This window comes from Pristiophorus japonicus, chromosome 5, assembly GCF_044704955.1.
Source record: "Pristiophorus japonicus isolate sPriJap1 chromosome 5, sPriJap1.hap1, whole genome shotgun sequence".
NCBI classification, from domain to species: Eukaryota; Metazoa; Chordata; class Chondrichthyes; family Pristiophoridae; genus Pristiophorus; species Pristiophorus japonicus.
Window position 1 is genome coordinate 176,380,197 of NC_091981.1, and position 18,101 is coordinate 176,398,297.

The 18,101-nt window shown below is 45.9% G+C and overlaps 1 protein-coding gene across 5 annotated transcripts in view; it reads left to right on the top strand.

Annotated features, from left to right (window-relative positions):
• The window catches only part of tex10 (testis expressed 10), a 193,171-nt gene that overhangs the window by 33,143 nt on the left and 141,927 nt on the right, over nt 1-18,101 (top strand). For all 5 annotated transcript variants that reach the window (XM_070881113.1, XM_070881114.1, XM_070881111.1 and 2 more), the window contains 2 exons: nt 4,441-4,675; nt 8,011-8,123. In XM_070881113.1, coding sequence (XP_070737214.1) covers nt 4,441-4,675; nt 8,011-8,123 — 348 coding nt within the window. The remainder of the gene's footprint in view (nt 1-4,440; nt 4,676-8,010; nt 8,124-18,101) is intronic.

Genomic DNA, 18,101 nt, shown 5'->3' on the forward strand with positions numbered 1-18,101 from the left:
GCTCCCGACTCCGGACCCATCCCGATCCAACGCCACCTACCTGTAAATCTGGTGCTGGGGACGGACCCTGCCCGAAGTCTTGGCCCGGCCCGTTCAGCCTCCCTCCCCCTTCTCCTTCTCCCCCCGCCCCTTCACCTTCCCCCTCCCCCCTTCACCTTCCCCCCCCTTCTTTCCCCACCTCTCTTCTCCTTTCCCCCCCTCTCTTCTCCTTTCCCCCCCTCTCTTCTCCTTTCCCCCTCTCTTCTCCTTTTCCCCCCCTCTCTTCTCCTTTCCCCCCCCTCTCTTCTCCTTTCCCCCCTCTCTTCTCCTTTCCCCCCTCTCTTCTCCTTTCCCCCCCTCTCTTCTCCTTTCCCCCCCTCTCTTCTCCTTTCCCCCCCTCTCTTCTCCTTTCCCCCCCTCTCTTCTCCTTTCCCCCCCTCTCTTCTCCTTTCCCCCCCTCTCTTCTCCTTTCCCCCCCTCTCTTCTCCTTTCCCCCCCTCTCTTCTCCTTTCCCCCCCTCTCTTCTCCTTTCCCCCCCTCTCTTCTCCTTTCCCCCCCTCTCTTCTCCTTTCCCCCCCTCTCTTCTCCTTTCCCCCCTCTCTTCTCCTTTCCCCCCCTCTCTTCTCCTTTCCCCCCCTCTCTTCTCCTTTCCCCCCCTCTCTTCTCCTTTCCCCCCCTCTCTTCTCCTTTCCCCCCCTCTCTTCTCCTTTCCCCCCCTCTCTTCTCCTTTCCCCCCCTCTCTTCTCCTTTCCCCCCCTCTCTTCTCCTTTCCCCCCCTCTCTTCTCCTTTCCCCCCCTCTCTTCTCCTTTCCCCCCCTCTCTTCTCCTTTCCCCCCCTCTCTTCTCCTTTCCCCCCCTCTCTTCTCCTTTCCCCCCCTCTCTTCTCCTTTCCCCCCCTCTCTTCTCCTTTCCCCCCCTCTCTTCTCCTTTCCCCCCCTCTCTTCTTTCCCCCCTCTCTTCTCCTTTCCCCCCCTCTCTTCTCCTTTCCCCCCCTCTCTTCTTTCCCCCCCTCTCTTCTCCTTTCCCCCCCCTCTCTTCTCCTTTCCCCCCTCTCTTCTCCTTCCCCCCCCTTCTCCTTCCCCTTCCCCCCCCTTCTCCTTCCCCCCCTTCTCCTTCCCCCCCCTTCTCCTTCCCCCCCCTTCTCCTTCCCCCCCCTTCTCCTTCCCCCCCCTTCTCCTTCCCCCCCCCTTCTTTCCCCCCTTCTCCTTTCCTTTCCCCCCCTACCCCTTCTACTCCCCTTCTCCGCCCCTCCCCTTCTCCTTCTCCCCCCTCCCCTTCTCCTTCTCCCCCCTCCCCTTCTCCTCCCCCCCCCCCGCTCCCCTTCTCCTTCTCCCCCCTCCCCTTCTCCTCCCCCCCCCGCTCCCCTTCTCCTCCCCCCCCCCGCTCCCCTTCTCCTCTCCCCCCCCCCGCTCCCCTTCTCCTCCCCCCCCCCCGCTCCCCTTCTCCTCCCCCCCCCGCTCCCCTTCCCCTTCTCTCCCCCCCTTCCTCTTCCCTCCCCCATTCCCCTTCTCCCCCCTTCCCCTTCTCTCTCCCCCCCTTCCCCTTCTCTCCCCCCCTTCCCCTTCTCTCCCCCCCTTCCCCTTCTCTTCGCCCCCCCCTTCCCCTTCTCCTTCTCTCGCTGTCAGAAACACAGACACTGACAGACAGAGAGTGAGAGACACACACAGACAGACAGAGAGATAGAGACACTGGCAGAGACACACTGTGGGGGTGGGGGTGGGGGGGCATCCCAGCACGCTGTTGGAGGGCTCCAGGTGCTGCAGTCGGGAAGTAGAAAATGTTTTATTTATTGATTTAAAAAAAAAAAATTATTTCTTATTAATTTTTTTTGATTGATTTATTGGTTGATTATTGATGTTTTTATCATTTATTATTGATGATGGCTCTTTATTTGTAAAACTGAAGTGTTTAATATTTGTAAACTTCCCTTTAAACCCCCCCCCCCCCCCCCCATTCCCTACGCCTGATTGTAACCGACGCCTGATTTTCTAAAGTGTAGACAAGGTTTTTTCGAGCGTACAAAAATCTTCACTTACTCCATTCTAAGTTAGTTTGGAGTAAGTTTTCACTGCCGAAACTTTGAAAACAGGCGTAAGTGGCCGGACACGCCCCCTTTTGAAAAAAAATTCTGTTCCAAAGTGAAACATTTCGAACTGACTAGAACTGGAGCAAACTAAATGCCGAGAATTTGAATTTCTAAGATACTCCGTTCTACACCAGTTGCTCCAAAAAATCAGGAGCAACTGAGGCCGAAACTTGGGTCCTCTGTCTCTAATGGGCCCACTTTTACTAATCTGTTGCTTTTTACATACCTTTGGAAACGCTTACAATCTGTTTTTGTGTGTCTTGCTAATTTACTCTCCTATTTTTTTTCCATATAAATTTCTTGATCCTCCTTTGCTGAATTTTAAAATCCTCCCAATCCTCAGGCTTACTATTTTTGGCAACATTATAAGTCTCTTCCTTTGATCTAATACTATCTTTAACTGCTCCTCTTAGCCATGGTTGTCCCACTTTTCCTGTGGGGGTTTTTGTGCCTTAAAGGAATGTATATTTGTTGTAAATTATGTATTAATTCTTCCAATACTAGCCATTGCTTGTCTATCGGCATAGCTTTTAATGTCGTTTCCCAATCTACCTGAGCCAACTCACTCCTCATACCAACGTAGTTTGCTTTGTTTAGATTTAGATTAATTAACCCTTTCTCATTGCACAATACGATCGAAAATAACCTGTTCCCTAGTTGGTTCCTCAACATACTGATCTAGAAAACTATCTTGTGTACGTCCCATGAACTCGTTTGTCAGACCATTACTGTAAATTTGGTTTGCCCAGTCTGTATGTAGATTAAAGACCTCCGTGATTACTGTACAGGTAGTGCATCCGAAATCCAGAGTTCTAAAAAACGGAAATGTCCGAAAATCGTATATTGTGCAGATTACAAGAGTCGTTGTCTGGAATCCGGAAATGTTTCCTGAAAACCAAACTTTTAAGCTTGTATACCTTTTTCCAAGCATGAATCCAAAAAAATATACAGCCTGGTCCGGCCTCAAGGTTGCCGGATTCGGGCCGTCGGATGTAATACTCCAAAATCCAGAAATACCTGAAACTCGGACCAAGGGTTTCCGGATTCGAGTCATCGGATTGTCTCCGAAATCCCCGAAAATCATCCACGAGGCTTCCGGATTCGGATTTTTTCTGTGAAATCCGGAAATACCCGAAACGTGACCCAGGAGTTTCCGGATTTGGGATGCCAGATTTCTTCTCCGAAATCCGGAAAAAACAGAGTGGCCTCTGTCCCGAGGTTTCCGATTCGGAGACGTTATAACTATATTACTCTTGTTACATACACCTCTAATTTCCTGATTTATCCTCTGCCCTGCATTACAATTACTGTTTGGGAGTCTGTAAACAACTCCCACCAATGTTTTCTTCCCCTTGCTGTTTCTTAGCTCCACCCAAACTGATTCTACTTCTTGATTGTCTGGGCTAAGATCATTTCTCTCTACTGTCTTTATCCCATCCTTTATTAGGGCTCCTCCTTTTACATTTTGCTTACCTCTTCTAAACGTTATGTATCCTAGAATATTTAGTTACCGACCTTGGTCACTTTGCAACCACGTCAGCGCAATGGCTATTGGAGCAAACCCAATAATTTCTATCTGTTATTAATTCATCTATTTTGTTGTGAATGCTTTGCGCATTCAGATGTAGTGTATTTAGCTTTGACTTTTTTCTATTTTTTCCTGATGTCACCTTAAGTCACTGATCCCTTTGTTACGCTCTCTGTCCCTTCCTGACCCAGTCTGCTTATCCAAAACTCTACTCTGCTCTAGAGCCTTGACATTTCTCTTGCTGCTTTTAAATTTACTCTTTCTTGAATCCTCCCAGCCCCCTTCATTAGTTTAAAGTTCTATCAACTGCCCATATTATTCGATTTGCCAGGACACTGATTCCAGCCCGGTTTAAGTGGATCTCGTCCCAACTTATTTATTTTTCTTTGGATGAGTACCAAATTTTTAATATTATTGCTGAACCTTATTATCCTGGGGTATTGTGGTATTTCTTGCAAGCATAAAATATTTAGCGGTGATCCATCTTTTTGGTAAAAGTAAATCATATTTGTAAGAATACTTTCCTTTTTTCCTTGTTTGTTTGATGGTCCTTCTTTACCATTTCCTAATTATTCTCTCATAGTTTTTATGCTTTTTTATCACTTAATTTAAGCAATTCTTAAAATTTTATTTAGTCTTTTTCTATTCCATTTCTATCTCCGTTGCTAAATATTTAAGATTTTCTTAAGCTTTTGAAGAATGGATGGATCTGTAGAAGACAATAATGTGACTAAAATTGCAAATGTTCAGCAAGGAATGTTATGTGTATCAATATCTCTGCTGTTACTGCTGAATTGAAGTGCGTATCTGTTCATCATGTATTCATTTTTCTTTTAATGTGCTCCAGACCCTCACTTGACACCGAAGAAGGTTTGTCCTCAGTGGAGAATTTGAAAGGCTTCATTCAGATACTAGTGCCCCTTCTATTGGAGTGTTGGGTGGAAGTCTCTCCTGCTCAGCTTGCTGGCCCTACACCAGGTAATCTACTTGAACCGGAAGCCATGATGCTTAAGCTGCAGGTTCTCAGCATCATCCAGCTGTTGTGGAAGCTAATGCAGCACCAGGATGAGACTCAGAAACTGGTAAGGAAAGTACTTAATTTTAGAATGAGATAGAGTTACTGTAGTGATTGTTTTGGGGGTGCTGGGGGCGGTGTAATTTAAATAACTTAGTTTTTCTTAATAGAAGAACCTTTTTTACTATTAGCATTTGTACAAGTAAAAGTGGAGCATGGAAATATCATTTGTGGGAGAAAGTTGTTAGTGTCAAAGATTTAATCCATTGTGCAAGAAGGAGGGCTAAAAATGTAACTGAAATTGGGGTGACGCATTGGCTTTGCAAGAGTATGAGTACTTAGTATAGTGGTTCTCACATTTTTGGCTTAAGGACACCTTTTCAAATCGATTAGTAAGCACGGAGCCCCCCACCTCCATCTTTAAATTATAATACTATATAATACTTAGAATGTGAAAGTGCTGCATGTAAGGGTGCTTTAATAATGCTTCGAAGAAAACCGGTATTTACTTATCGATATCACTGATACGGCTGTGCCTGCTTTTCATTGCAGAGTCTGTCTGACCTTGGTGTGATGTTTGACAATTTATTTAAAACTGTACTGTTCACTTTCTTCCTTGTTAGATTAATTTTAAGTACAGTCCTAAAAACTACATCTGAGTTTTAATTACAAACCTTTTCAAAAAAAAATATATATATGATTTGAAATGAGCAAAATCCTCAATTTTAATTCAATGCTAAAGAGTTAACTGAATTTAAAAAAAAAAACTCAAGACGAACAAAACCTCCCAAAAACATACAGCTGCTTGAGTGATTGGTAATGTCCATCGACATTCACATCAAACAAACTTGTTCTTTTCTCAACCAGGGCGTTCACAGTGGGTTAGCAACAAGTCCTTGCATTTCCAGCTCTCAGCCAGTCTGCACCCTGCCATCTCCAGCCAGTGACACACGAATCCTAACTCTCTCTTCCCTCCTCCTCCCCACCCCCCACCCACTCCCAAAAGCAACAATTAGGCAACCTGATGGGCCCTGGTCTCCCAACAGCCCCACTCACTCTACCACACAATCTTTCCAGATCGTTCTGGCACATAAATCAGTGCTGCCATGGTAAGGATTTCAGCTCGATTTGGCCCAGTGGTGGTGGTTTCAACTCGCCAACATTAATGATCCAAGATTATCCCATGCAACTAGTTCGGGAAAAGTTTGTGTAACAAATAACAATCTTCCAGCAGACCACACAAAGCCCACAGGAGATTTGCAGTGAACAATGGCAGTTCACCTATTGTTGGAACTTTAAAACTTACCTAAACCCAATGAAACTTTTCTATTTTTCAGTTGCCTTTCGCCGCCTTACCAGCCAGTCAACCTCCCCTCTCCTCCCATAGACACCAATGAGCTAATTGGAAGGAATCCAAACGTAAACACTGTGGTCCCGCCTCCTCCCCGATCCTCTCTGGCTCATTTTTACAGTCTGCAATTTTTCAGAAATATTCTCCAATAAAAAAATGGTCAATGTTTCGTGGACCCTCTGGAATGTCCCTGCAGATCCCCAGATGAGAACCACTGACGTAGAGCCTAATTCATTATATTTCGTAGTACTATCTATAATCTGCTCAGCTCATGATCTGATCAGAGGGTTGTGGGGATCTGGAACTCACTGCCTGGAAGAATGGTGAATGCAGAAACACTCACCACTTTTAAGAGATGGATGGATGGGCATTTAAAGTGCCGTCACCTGCAGACTTACGGACCTAGAGCTGGTAATTGGGTTTAGAATGGATGACCTTTTGTTGGCCGACGCAGTATTAATGGTGAGTACTGCAGGGAATTGAATACAGCTCGGGTGATCTCCTGGACTAGTTTCGATCGCCTGGATGGATCGGAGGGAAATTTTCCCAGATTTTTTCTTCCCTAAATTGGCCTGGGTTTTTATCTGGTTTTTGCCTCTCCCAGGAGATCACATGGCTCCAGTTGGGGTGGAATGCAGAATGTTTTAGTATAAGGGGTGTCGCAGTTGTGTGAGGTGGATTGGTTGCGCTGGATGCTCTTTGCCTTTCCGTCATTGTTCATAGGTTTATATATAACCTTTAGGGCTGCTGACCAAGGGCCGTGTGGCTCTTTGTTAGCCGGCGTGGACATGATGGGCCGAAATGGCCTCCTTCTGCACTGTAAATTTCTATGTTTCTAAGAAGGCATATGGAATACTTGCCTTTTTTAGCTGAGGCATAGAATACAAGAGCAGGGATGTTATGCTTGAACTGTATAAAACACTAGCTCGGCCACAGCTAGAGTACTTCATGCGGTTCTGGTCACCACATTACAGGAAAGTTGTGATTGCACTAGAGAGGGTACATAGGAGATTTACAAGGATGTTGCATGGACTGGAGAATTTTAGCGATGAGGAAAGATTGGACAGGCTAGGTTTGTTTTCTTTGGAACAGGGGAGGCTGAGGGAAGACCTTATTGAGGTGTATAAAATTTCTTCACCAAGAGGGTGGTGAGGGTCTGGAACTCACTGCCTGAAAAGATGGTAGAGGCAGAAACCCTCATTACATTTAAAAAGTACTTGGATGTGCACTTGAATGCTGTAACCGACAGAGCTACGGACTAAAAGCTGTAAAGTAGGATTAGGCTGGGTAGCTCTTTGTTGGCCGGCTCGGACACGATGGGCCGAAATGGCCTCCTTTTGTGCTATAAATTTCTATGATTCTAAGATCCTCCTTAAAATCCTCCTAACCAAGTTTTTAGCCACCCATCATAATTTCTCAAATTTTTGGCTTGGTGTCCCTTTTTTTCCTTCATCTATGCAAAGCACTTTTGAACATTCTTGTATGTTAAAGGTGCTATATACGGTGGAGTTTTTGTTAAATATAATGGAAAAACGTCATAACGATGCAGGGTTTTCTGTGCATTTGGAAGTGGAATGTTGCGACTTCCTCTGCGATGTTTAATACGTTATAAATTTTAGTTATCTACTTTTCAAGAATAAAGGTCCCTATACAAACAACTAAATGTGCCTGGATCAGGTCATCCAGATTGCAGGTCTGGGTCCGGGTGTGGCCCTCGTTCTGAGGGAATCCAGTCCTTCAGTTTCTTATTTGCTGGTTTGGCTTCTGAATTCAGTAGATCTGGATGTTTTGTAAAGACTATTCTTAATCTTGTTCCATTGATGGGTAAATGCTAATCAGAAAACCAGGATCTTCCATATCAACAATTTGAGAAATATGAGAATTGTTGAGAACCTGGATTTAAATTTTATATGTGGCCTCCGAGGCTTCATGGTAAGTGCCTTTGTGGTTCACCAAGACCAAAAGCTTTTATGTACCTGGTCTAATATTTTACTATGCCCAGTAAAAATATATAGAATAAATAAGCTACCCACTCTTTCCATGTTTTTCAGGAATCTTGGCTGCGGAATCACTATCTCTGTGATTTTAAAGATCACTTCATAAAACATTTTCCATATTCTGTGTTGGAGACAGCCAGACATAAAAAGAAAGATGGGTCTAAAAAGTAAGTAAAAAAAAATAGATACCACTTCAGGATTTGTTACTGCATTGAAGCTGTAAGTAGCTTAAAAGTTAAAGAACTGGTGTGATGCCGTTTTAACATCTTTAGGGCATTTCAAATCACTTCACAGCCCATAAAGTACCTTTTGAAGTGTGGGCAAATGTGTGGCAGCTAATTTACATAGAGCAAAGTCCCACAAACAGCAAATGAGGTAAATGACCAGTTAATCTGTCTTTCGATGATGTTAGTTCAAGAGTGCAATAGGATTACTTGTATCCACCAGAACAGGCAGACGGGACCTCGGTTTAATGTCTTATCTGAGAGGCAGTACCTCCAACAATATAGCATTTCTTCATTACTGCACTGAAGTACCAGCAAATATTATAGTCTTGTGGGACTTGAACCCACAACCTTCTGACTCAGGTGCAACTGCTACCACTAAGCCAGTTAACACTTGAACCCAAAACATTCCACCAGAAGTTACAACTAAATTATTAAAAATGTGTACTCTTAGGTCGAGAAAAGGGTTGGCGCGATGACGCAGCCCTGCTTGACCTTGGGCCAGATGTGGATTGGGTCTGTGGTGGATCCGTTGGTCAGGATCACGGCTTGCATGTCGTCGTGGAGCAGGCGGAGAATGCTGACAAACTTTTGAGGGCAGTCGAAACGGAGGAGGACGCTCCCTAAATCCTCGCAGTTAACAATGTCAAAAGGCCTTTGTGAAGTCAAAGGCGGCCATGTACAAGGGTTGGTGCTGGTCCCTGCATTTCTCTTGCAGTTGTCGCACCATGAGGATCATGTCCGTTGTACCCCATAGTGAACAGAATCTGCACTGTGACTCTGGAAGGAGCTACTCAGCCACAGGGAGAAGACGGTTGAAGAAGATTCTAGTGATGGCTTTCCCAGTGGCTGACAACAGGGAGATTCCTCTGTAGCTGCCGCAGTTAGACTTGTCCCCTTTTTTAAAGATGGTCACGATTGCGGCATCTGACATCTCTAGGCATACACTCCTCCTTCCAGATGAGAGAGATGATTCGAGCCAATAGTGCCTCTCGGCCATATTTTAATGCCTCAGCGGTGATTCCATCTGCTCCTGGTGCCTTGTTCTTGAGCTGACGGATGGCCTTTTCTACCTCGTGCAGGGCTGGGGTTTTGCAGAGATGGTGGCAGGTACCATGTTGCGGGATGGAGTCGAGGACACTCGTGTCAAAGGCAGAGTCTTGATTAAGGAGATCTTCGAAGTGCTCCTTCCAGCGGGCCCTGACTGCCTCCGTGTCCTTGATGAGTGTCTCCCCGTTCTTGGCCAGCAGTGGAGTGGGGCCTTGGGTGCTTGGGCCGTAGGTGGACTTGACTGTGGTGAAGACTCCTCGCACGTCATGGCTTTTGGCTGAATCTCCTGTGCTTTTTCCATCCACCATGTATTTAGGTCACGGGTTTTTTGTTGGATCTCGGCTTCAGCCGTCTGTAGTGCTGCTTAAGTTCAGAAATACTCTGCGCTTACGGTTTATTTGCTCCTGGTCATTCTCATCAAATCAGTCCTGGTGTTTCCTGGTTGAGTGGCCAAATGTCTCTTCGCAGGCATTGATTATGGTGGCCTGGAGGGCCATCACGTCATTGCGCCAACCGTCTTCTCGATCTTCCTCGCTGCAATGGTCCATCTCGCGCTCAACAAGCTCCCCGCTGGAGTGGAACTAAACTAGAACCAGTGGGAACCTGTTCAACCTTCATCGCCTCTAGACTACATCCCATCCTCTGTCGTCAAACTACAGTACGTGGACAGCGCTTGTGTCTGCGCACATTCAGAGCTGAACTCCAAGCCATCATCAACATTTTCACCAAGGCGTGCGAAAAGCATGGGCCTTACACTAAACGAAACATCCACAAGACAAAGGTCCTCCACCAACCTGACCCCGCCACACAACAATGCCCCCCGGTCGTCAAAATCCACGGCGCAGCCTTGGGCAACGTGGACCACTTTCCATACCTCGGGAGCCACTACCAACAAGAGCAGACATCGACGACGAGGTCCAACACCGCCTCCAGTGCGTCAGCACAGCCTTCGGTCGCCTGAGGAAGAGAGTGTTCAAGGATCAGGCCCTCACATCTGGCACCAAGCATATGGTCGTCAGTGCTGTTGTGATACCCGCCCTCCTGTATGGCTCAGAGACGTGGACCATATGCAGCAGACACCTCAAATCGCTAGAGAAATGCCACCAACGATGTCTCCGCAAGATCCTGCAAATCCCCTGGGAGGATAGACGCACCAATGTCAGTGTTCTCAGTCAGGCCAACATCCCCAGCCTCGAAGCACTGACCACACTCGACCAGCTCCGTTGGGCGGGCCACATGGTCCGCATGCCCGACACAAGACTCCCAAAGCAAGCGCTCTACTTGGAACTCCTACACGGCAAGCAAAACCCAAAGGAAACGTTTCAAGGACACCCTCAAAGTCTCCTTGATAAAGTGCAACATCCCCACCGACATCTGGGAATCCCTGGCCAAAGACCGCCCTAAGTGGAGGAAGAGCATCCGGGAAGGCGCCAAGCACCTCAAGTCTCGTCGCCAAGCGCAGGCAGCGGAAGGAGTGTGCGGCAAACCAGACTCCCCATCTACTCTTTCCTTCAACTATTGTCAGTCCCACCTGTGACGGAGACTGCAATTCCCGTATTGAACTGTACAGTCACCTGAGAACTCACTTTTAGAGTGGAAGCAAGTCTTCCTCAATTTCGAGGGACTACCTATGATGAATAAAAATGTGTACTTTATGAGCTCATGCGTCACTGAGGAAAAACTAGAAATGAACCGAGAATTGAGTATATCCAGCTCCATTTATGCAAGAGTCACGTAAATCATATGTAACATTATGAAAGTGCAAATCATTCACCGTTCATTTCAGTAAAGGGCAATTTTACTTGATAACTTAGAAGCTAATAAACATAAAGTGGCTAATGTTGCAGTTTATAGGCAAGTAGTCTTGGAAACAGACTCTATCGGTGGCACATTCTAATTTGTATCTTTGATTTAAGTCTACATGTCCGCAGGTCAGGGCTATAAAAAGAGCTGGAGCGCCGAGCCCTGGAATATCATTGGCCACCCTGATCTGTGAGAAAACATGTCCACAGGTCGGGGCTATAAAAAGAGCTGGAGCATGCCTCTGCAGCTTCCAGTGTGAGCTGACACAAATGTGCGACGACTTTGAACTGGGTGACATCATCAGGACCCAGGTCGTCGTTTGGAATGTGGGCAGGAGCATCGGCGGGGCCCTGGTACAATGGAGGAGTGGGAAGGTCGTGGCGGACTTGCGACGAGTGATCGGGGCAGAGGAGTGATGCGGGATCATGGCTGAGATTTGATGGGTGATCGTGACGGAGGTTCGGCGAATGTTTGGTGCGGAAGTGCAGCGAGTGTTTTTGTGGCGGAATAGCGGTGAGGGAGGTGTGGCGAATGTTTGTGGCGGAGGAGCGGCAAGAGATCATGGCGGAAGTGCGGTTAATGAGGGTCCAGGGCCTAGAAGAGCCGAGGGTCCAGGGGCAGCACGGGCCTGCCCACACTGCGATATGTGTGCGCACTAGGTCCGTGCAGCAGAGCAGATCTCCAGTCGTCCTGGTTAACCCTTGCCACTGGATAAAGGCCTAGCTTTGTCAAGCCTGTGTGGTGGCTGGTGTGCAACGGTCACCACACATTAAAAAAAATTCATGCACAGGCATCTTCCACCCCCTCAATTGGAGTTCAGGACTGGAACATTGGGTCCTTCGTTGAAACATCTGTGAACTCATGTGGAAGCAAGTCATCCTCGTTCGAGGGACGACCTGTGATGATGATATTGTTGTCAATGATCTGCATAATATATTCCAAATAATTGTATAAAATGCATCTGTCATTTTGGAGTATTTTGAATACACTTGTATTTCAGTATCATTTAGTGTGCAAAATCAAAGCACATGGTATTGGGGGTAATGTACTTACGTGGCTAGAGAACTGGTTGGCAGACAGGAAGCAGAGAGTTGGGATAAATGGGTCCTTTTCAGAATGGCAGGAAGTGCCTAGTGGAGTGCCGCAGGGCTCAGTGCTGGAACCCCAGCTCTTTACCATATGCATTAATGATTTAGATGAAGGAATTGAGTGTAATATCTCCAAGTTTGCAGATGACGCTAAACTGGGTGGTGGTGTGAGCTGTGAGGAGGATGCTAAGAGGCTGCAGGGTGACTTGGACAGGTTAGGTGAGTGGGCAAATGCATGGCAGATGCAGTATAATGTGGATAAATGTGAGGTTATCCATTTTGGGGGCAAAAACACAAAGGCAGAATATTATCTGAATGACGGCAGATTAGGTAAAGGGGAGGTGCAACGAGATCTGGGTTTCATGGTTCATCAGTCAATGAAAGTTGGCATGCAGGTACAGCAGGCGGTGAAGAAGGCAAATGGTATGTTGGCCTTCATAGCGAGGGGATTTCAATACAGGAGCAGGGAGGTCTTACTGCAGTTGTACAGGGCCTTGGTGAGGCCTCACCTGGAATATTGTGTTCAGTTTTGGTCTCCTAATCTGAGGAAGGGCATTCTTGCTATTGAGGGAGTGCAGTGAAGGTTCACCAGACTGATTCCAGGGATGGCTGGACTGACAGATGAGGAGAGACTGGATCAACTGGGCCATTATTCACTGGAGTTCAGAAGGATGAGAGGGGATCTCATAGAAACATATAAGATTCTGACGGGACTGGACAAGTTCGATGCAGGAAGAATGTTCCCGATGTTGGGGAAGTCCAGAACCAGGGGAGACAGTCTGAGGATCAGGGATAGGCCATTTAGGACTGAGATGAGGAGAAATTTCTTCACTCAGAGAGTTGTTAACCTGTGGAATTCCCTACCGCACAGAGTTGTTGATGCGAATTCATTGGATATATTCAAGAGGGAGCTAGATATGGCCCTTACGACTAAAGGGATCAAGGGGTATGGAGAGAAAACAGGAAAGGGTTACTGAGGGAATGATCAGCCATGATCTTATTGAATGGTGGTACAGGCTCGAATGGCCGACTCCTGCACCTCTTTTCTATGTTTCTAAAGCAGCAAGCAGATCCTTCAGATTGTACCAGATTCAACTTTGGGTTTAATAGAGTGTACAGTACTTGAAAACAATTTAGGTGTAAATCTACAAGAAAAATCTGTTTGCTTATTTTATAAAATTGAAAGCAGATAGGGTAGTAGATCTTTATAAGAACAAAATTTGCATTTAAACCACTAAATTTCCGTTTTTGTGATGCCCAACAAATCGGCACAGCCCAATTTCAGTGACAATTGAAAACTGATAGCATTAAAAAGATTTAATCTTCGAGATTACATAATATCCCAAGTGCAACTTGGCTCTGAGTTTTAATGCCACTGTGAGAAATAGTTTCTTGAAAGAATCCCTGAACTCTCTTTACACTTCATAAAATTATAGAAATTTACCGCACAGAAGGAGGCTATTTTGCCCATCATGTCTGCTGGCCAAAAAAGAGCTATCCAGTCTAATCCCACTTTCCAGCTTTTGATCCATAGCCCTGTAGGTTACAGCACTTAAAGTGCATATCTAAGTACTTTATAAATGAGACGAGGGTTTCTGCTCTACCACTCTCAGTGCATACCAGACCCCCACCACCCTCTGGGTGGAAAAAAATTCTCCTCAACCCACCTCTTATCCTTCGACCAATTACTTTACATTTATGCCCATTGGTTATTGGCCTGTTTGCTAAGAAAAATAGGTCCTTCTTATCCACGGTATCTAGGCCCTCATCATTTTGTACACCTCCCCTCAGCCTCCTCTGTTCCAAAGAAAACAACCCCAGCCGGTCCAAAATAAAAGCAGAACCGACCTGAAACGTTAACTCTTTCTCTCTCCACATATGCTGCCTGACCTGCTGAGTATTTACAACATTTCCTGGCAACATCCTTGTAAATCTCCTCTGTGCCCTCCCTGGTGCAATCACATCTTTCCTGTAATGTGGTGACAAGAACTGTATGCAGTACTCCAGCTGTGGTCTAACTAGTGTTTTGTATAGTTCTACCATAACCTCCCTGCTCTTGTATTCTTTGTCTCAGCTATTAAAGGAAAGTAACCTGTATGCCTTCCCACATTTATTGTGTATTCCCTTGCCTTGTCAGCCCTCCCCAAATGTATTAACTTTTGTCATTTCCAGAAAGGAAATTGTTCCTATATTTATAAAGACACCTGCCTACTACATCCTTGCAGACAGGACTTGAGTAAACAGCATTGTACAGCCAGTACTAACTTTTTTTCTTCGTCTATTACCTCTTGATCAACATCTGGCAAGTCCTAGCTGTTGGTATTTGGGACTCCACATAGGATCATTCCCTATAATTGGTGTCAGTAAAACAGTTTTGCAGTGAGAGAGAGCTAAAATATTTTTCTCAATTCTGAAATGGCCATTCAAATTTATATTGCATACCTCTTCTTAATTCAGTCATGACTTCTGGTGAACTTCTTCAGTTAGCCGTTAATGGCTAAGTGTTAACAGGCTCAGTGGTATTATTTGTATCCCAGTGAAACAGTTGTGAGATAAGCATTGAAAAATAACAAACTAAAACATCTTCTGCATGTGGAAGTTTTGCTCTTTTTAAAAACAGTATAGATTTGGGTACTCCTTCCTTCGCCCACACACTGTCCTTCAACCTATTACACCACAGGAAATTAACACCTTCAGCAGCAGAAGGGGAAAAGTTCAAATGGAAGAAGGATCAAACTGCAGTTTCTCAAGTAATATAGTATGATACAAGATTTTTTTTGTTCAGGATCAAATATGACCATGTTGGGAAAAGTGCCAAATCCACTTTTGACACCCACTCTGAGCATTGAGCTCTTACAGATCAGATATCATATCATATAGGCAGTCCCTCAAAATCGAGGAAGACTTGCTTCCACTCTAAAAGTGAGTTCTCGGGTGACTGAACAGTCCAATACGGGAATGACAGTCTCTGTCACAGGTGGGACAGACAGTCATTGAAGGAAAGTGTGGGTGGGGAGTCTGGTTTGCCGCATACTCCTTATGCTTGCGCTTGTTTTCTGCATGCTCTCGAGAACAAGATTTGGTGCTCGGCGCCCTCCCAGATGCTCTTCTTCCACTTAGGGCGGTCTTTGGCCAGGGACTCCCAGGTGTCGATGGGGATGTTGCAATTTATCAAGGAGGCTTTGAGGGTGTCCTTGAAACGTTTCCTCTGTTGACCTGGGGCTCGCTTGCTGTGTTCGAGTTCCAAGTAGAGCGCTTGCTTTGGGAGTCTCGTGTCAGGCATGTGAACAATGTAGCCCACCCAACGGAGCTGGTCGAGTGTGGTCAGTGCTTTGATGTTGGGGATGTTGGCCTGATCGAGAGCACTGTTGTTGGTGTGTCTGTTTTCCCAGAGGATTTGCAGGATCTAGTGGAGACATCGTTGGTGGTATTTCTCTAGCGATTTGAGGCATCTGCTGTATATGGTCCACGTCTCTGAGCGATACAGGAGGGGTGGGTATCACTACATCCCTGTAGACCATAAGCTTGGTGCCAGATTTGAGGGCTTGATCTTCGAACGCTCTCTTCCTCAGGCGGTTGGAGGCGATGTTGAACCTTATCGGCGAAGTCTAACCTTGTTGTTAATAGACTCCCGAGGTATGGAAAGTGGTCCACCTTGTCCAGGGCTGCGTCGTGGATCTTGATGACTGGGGGGCAGTGCTGTGTGGCGGTGTCAGGTTGGTGGAGGACCTTTGTCTTATGGCACCTAAACCAGATATAACATCGATTTGATACAGGGTTAAGCGGCTTTTGTTTTAATCCAAAAATGTGTTAATCCCCAACCTCTGAAGAAAACTTTTGACTTCTCCAGCATGACAGTTACATTTCCCACTGCAATTTCTGAATGATTCCCAATTTATGCCGAATTATTGTCAGTTTTAGATGTTGCAACTGGTATTACAATAAAGCATAATTATGGGCATGCAAAATCTTCCCAGAAATGTAATTACTCATTTTGTCCTTGTAAGCGTGAACTGTGCCTAGAACTAGCATTTTGGACTTTGTAACAACAGGGTGAAGTTTGATGATGGGAGCATTTTGACAAGATACCGCTTTAGAAGCAAGCACATTGGGCTAGATTTTCCCCAACCCCTCAGCCGAGATGCACCACCGACATTGTGCGCAAAACGGCGCACAAAAAACTTAAGTATCCTGGCCCCGCTGCCGAGTGTCCCGGGTCCTGGCATGGCGTCCCTGATGAAGTGGGGGGGCGGAGCTACAGCCCTGCGCCGAAAACACTGCTGGCAGTTGTCTGCATGCGCAGTGAAGTCTGCGCACATGCTCCTCGCCCTCCCAGCATGTCCTGCAAGCTGTCAGCAGGACCCGATACATGTCGCTCCTATCCCTGGCCGCAGGGATGCCCCAATGTTCGCCGCCCGTATCCCTGGCCAAATGGTCTCCCTCACCGGCCTATGAGCAACTTGTTTCTGGCAATTTGAGCCCCTGAAAAAAGTTGATCCCAAGTTTCTGAGGCACATGCAGTTTGCCAAGAAGCACAATAAGAAAGGAACGGGGAAGGTTGAAGGCAAAAAATAAAAAGGACTAACCGTCTTGATGAGCTAACATCTACTGTCCTTGAGAATGGCAGCCCTGTGATTTATTGTATTCCAAATTGTTTATTTTGAATAAAACCCAAGTGGTTGGAACGTTTAAAAAAAAAACTTGTTTCTGGCAACAAGGTAGGACTTCTATTTTTTTTTGTTATTGATTGATTGCTTATTACTTTTTGTGCTTTGTAAGTTTTGGTGCAGGTCCCAGGCTTCCTTCTATTTTTTATTTATTATTGAATGCTTATTTTTGTGCTTTGTTTAATGCTTTGTAAGTCTTGGTGCTTCAAATGTACTAACCGGCGCCGATTTCTTAACTGCCCGCAAGGTTTTTCAGAGCTGGGCACATAAGAACATAAGAATTAGGAATAGGAGTAGGCCATCTAGCCCCTCGAGCCTGCTCCGCCATTCAACAAGATCATTGCTGATCTGGCCGTGGACTCAGCTCCACTTACCCTCCCGCTCCCCATAACCTTTAATTCCCTTATTGGTTAAAAATCTATCTATCTGTGATTTGAATACATTCAATGAGCTAGCCTCAACTTGGGCAGAGAATTCCATAGATTAACAACCCTCTGAGAGAAGAAATTCCTTCTCAACTCAGTTTTAAATTGTCTCACCCGTATTTTGAGGCTGTGCCCCCTAGTTCTAGTCTCCCCGACCAGTGGAAACAACCTCTCTGCCTCTATCTTGTCTATCCCTTTCATTATTTTAAATGTTTCTATAAGATCACCCCTCATCCTTCTGAACTCCAACGAGTAAAGACCCAGCCTACTCAATCTATCATCATAAGGTAACCCCCTCATCTCCGGAATCAGCCTAGTGAATCGTCTCTGTATCCCCTCCAAGGCTAGTATATCCTTCCTTAAGTAAGGTGACCAAAACTGCACACAGTACTCCAGGTGCGGCCTCACCAATACCCTGTACAGTTGCAGCAGGACCTCCCTGCTTTTGTACTCCATCCCTCTCGCAATAAAGGCCAACATTCCATTCGCCTTCCTGATTACCTGCTGCACCTGCAAACTAACTTTTTGGGATTCATGCACAAGGACCCCCAGGTCCCTCTGCACCGCAGCATGTTGTAAATTCTTCCCATTCAAATAATATTCCCTTTTACTGTTTTTTTTTTAAGGTGGATGACCTCACATTTTCCGGCATTGCATTCCATCTGCCAAACCTTAGCCCATTCGCTTAACCTATCTAAATCTCTTTACAGCCTCTCTGTGTCCTCTACACAACCCGTTTTCCCACTAATCTTTGTGTCATCTGCAAATTTTGTTACACTACACTCTGTCCCCTCTTCCAGGTCATCTATATATATTGTAAACAGTTGTGGTCCCAACACCGATCCCTGTGGCACACCACTAACCATCGATTTCCAACCCGAAAAGGAC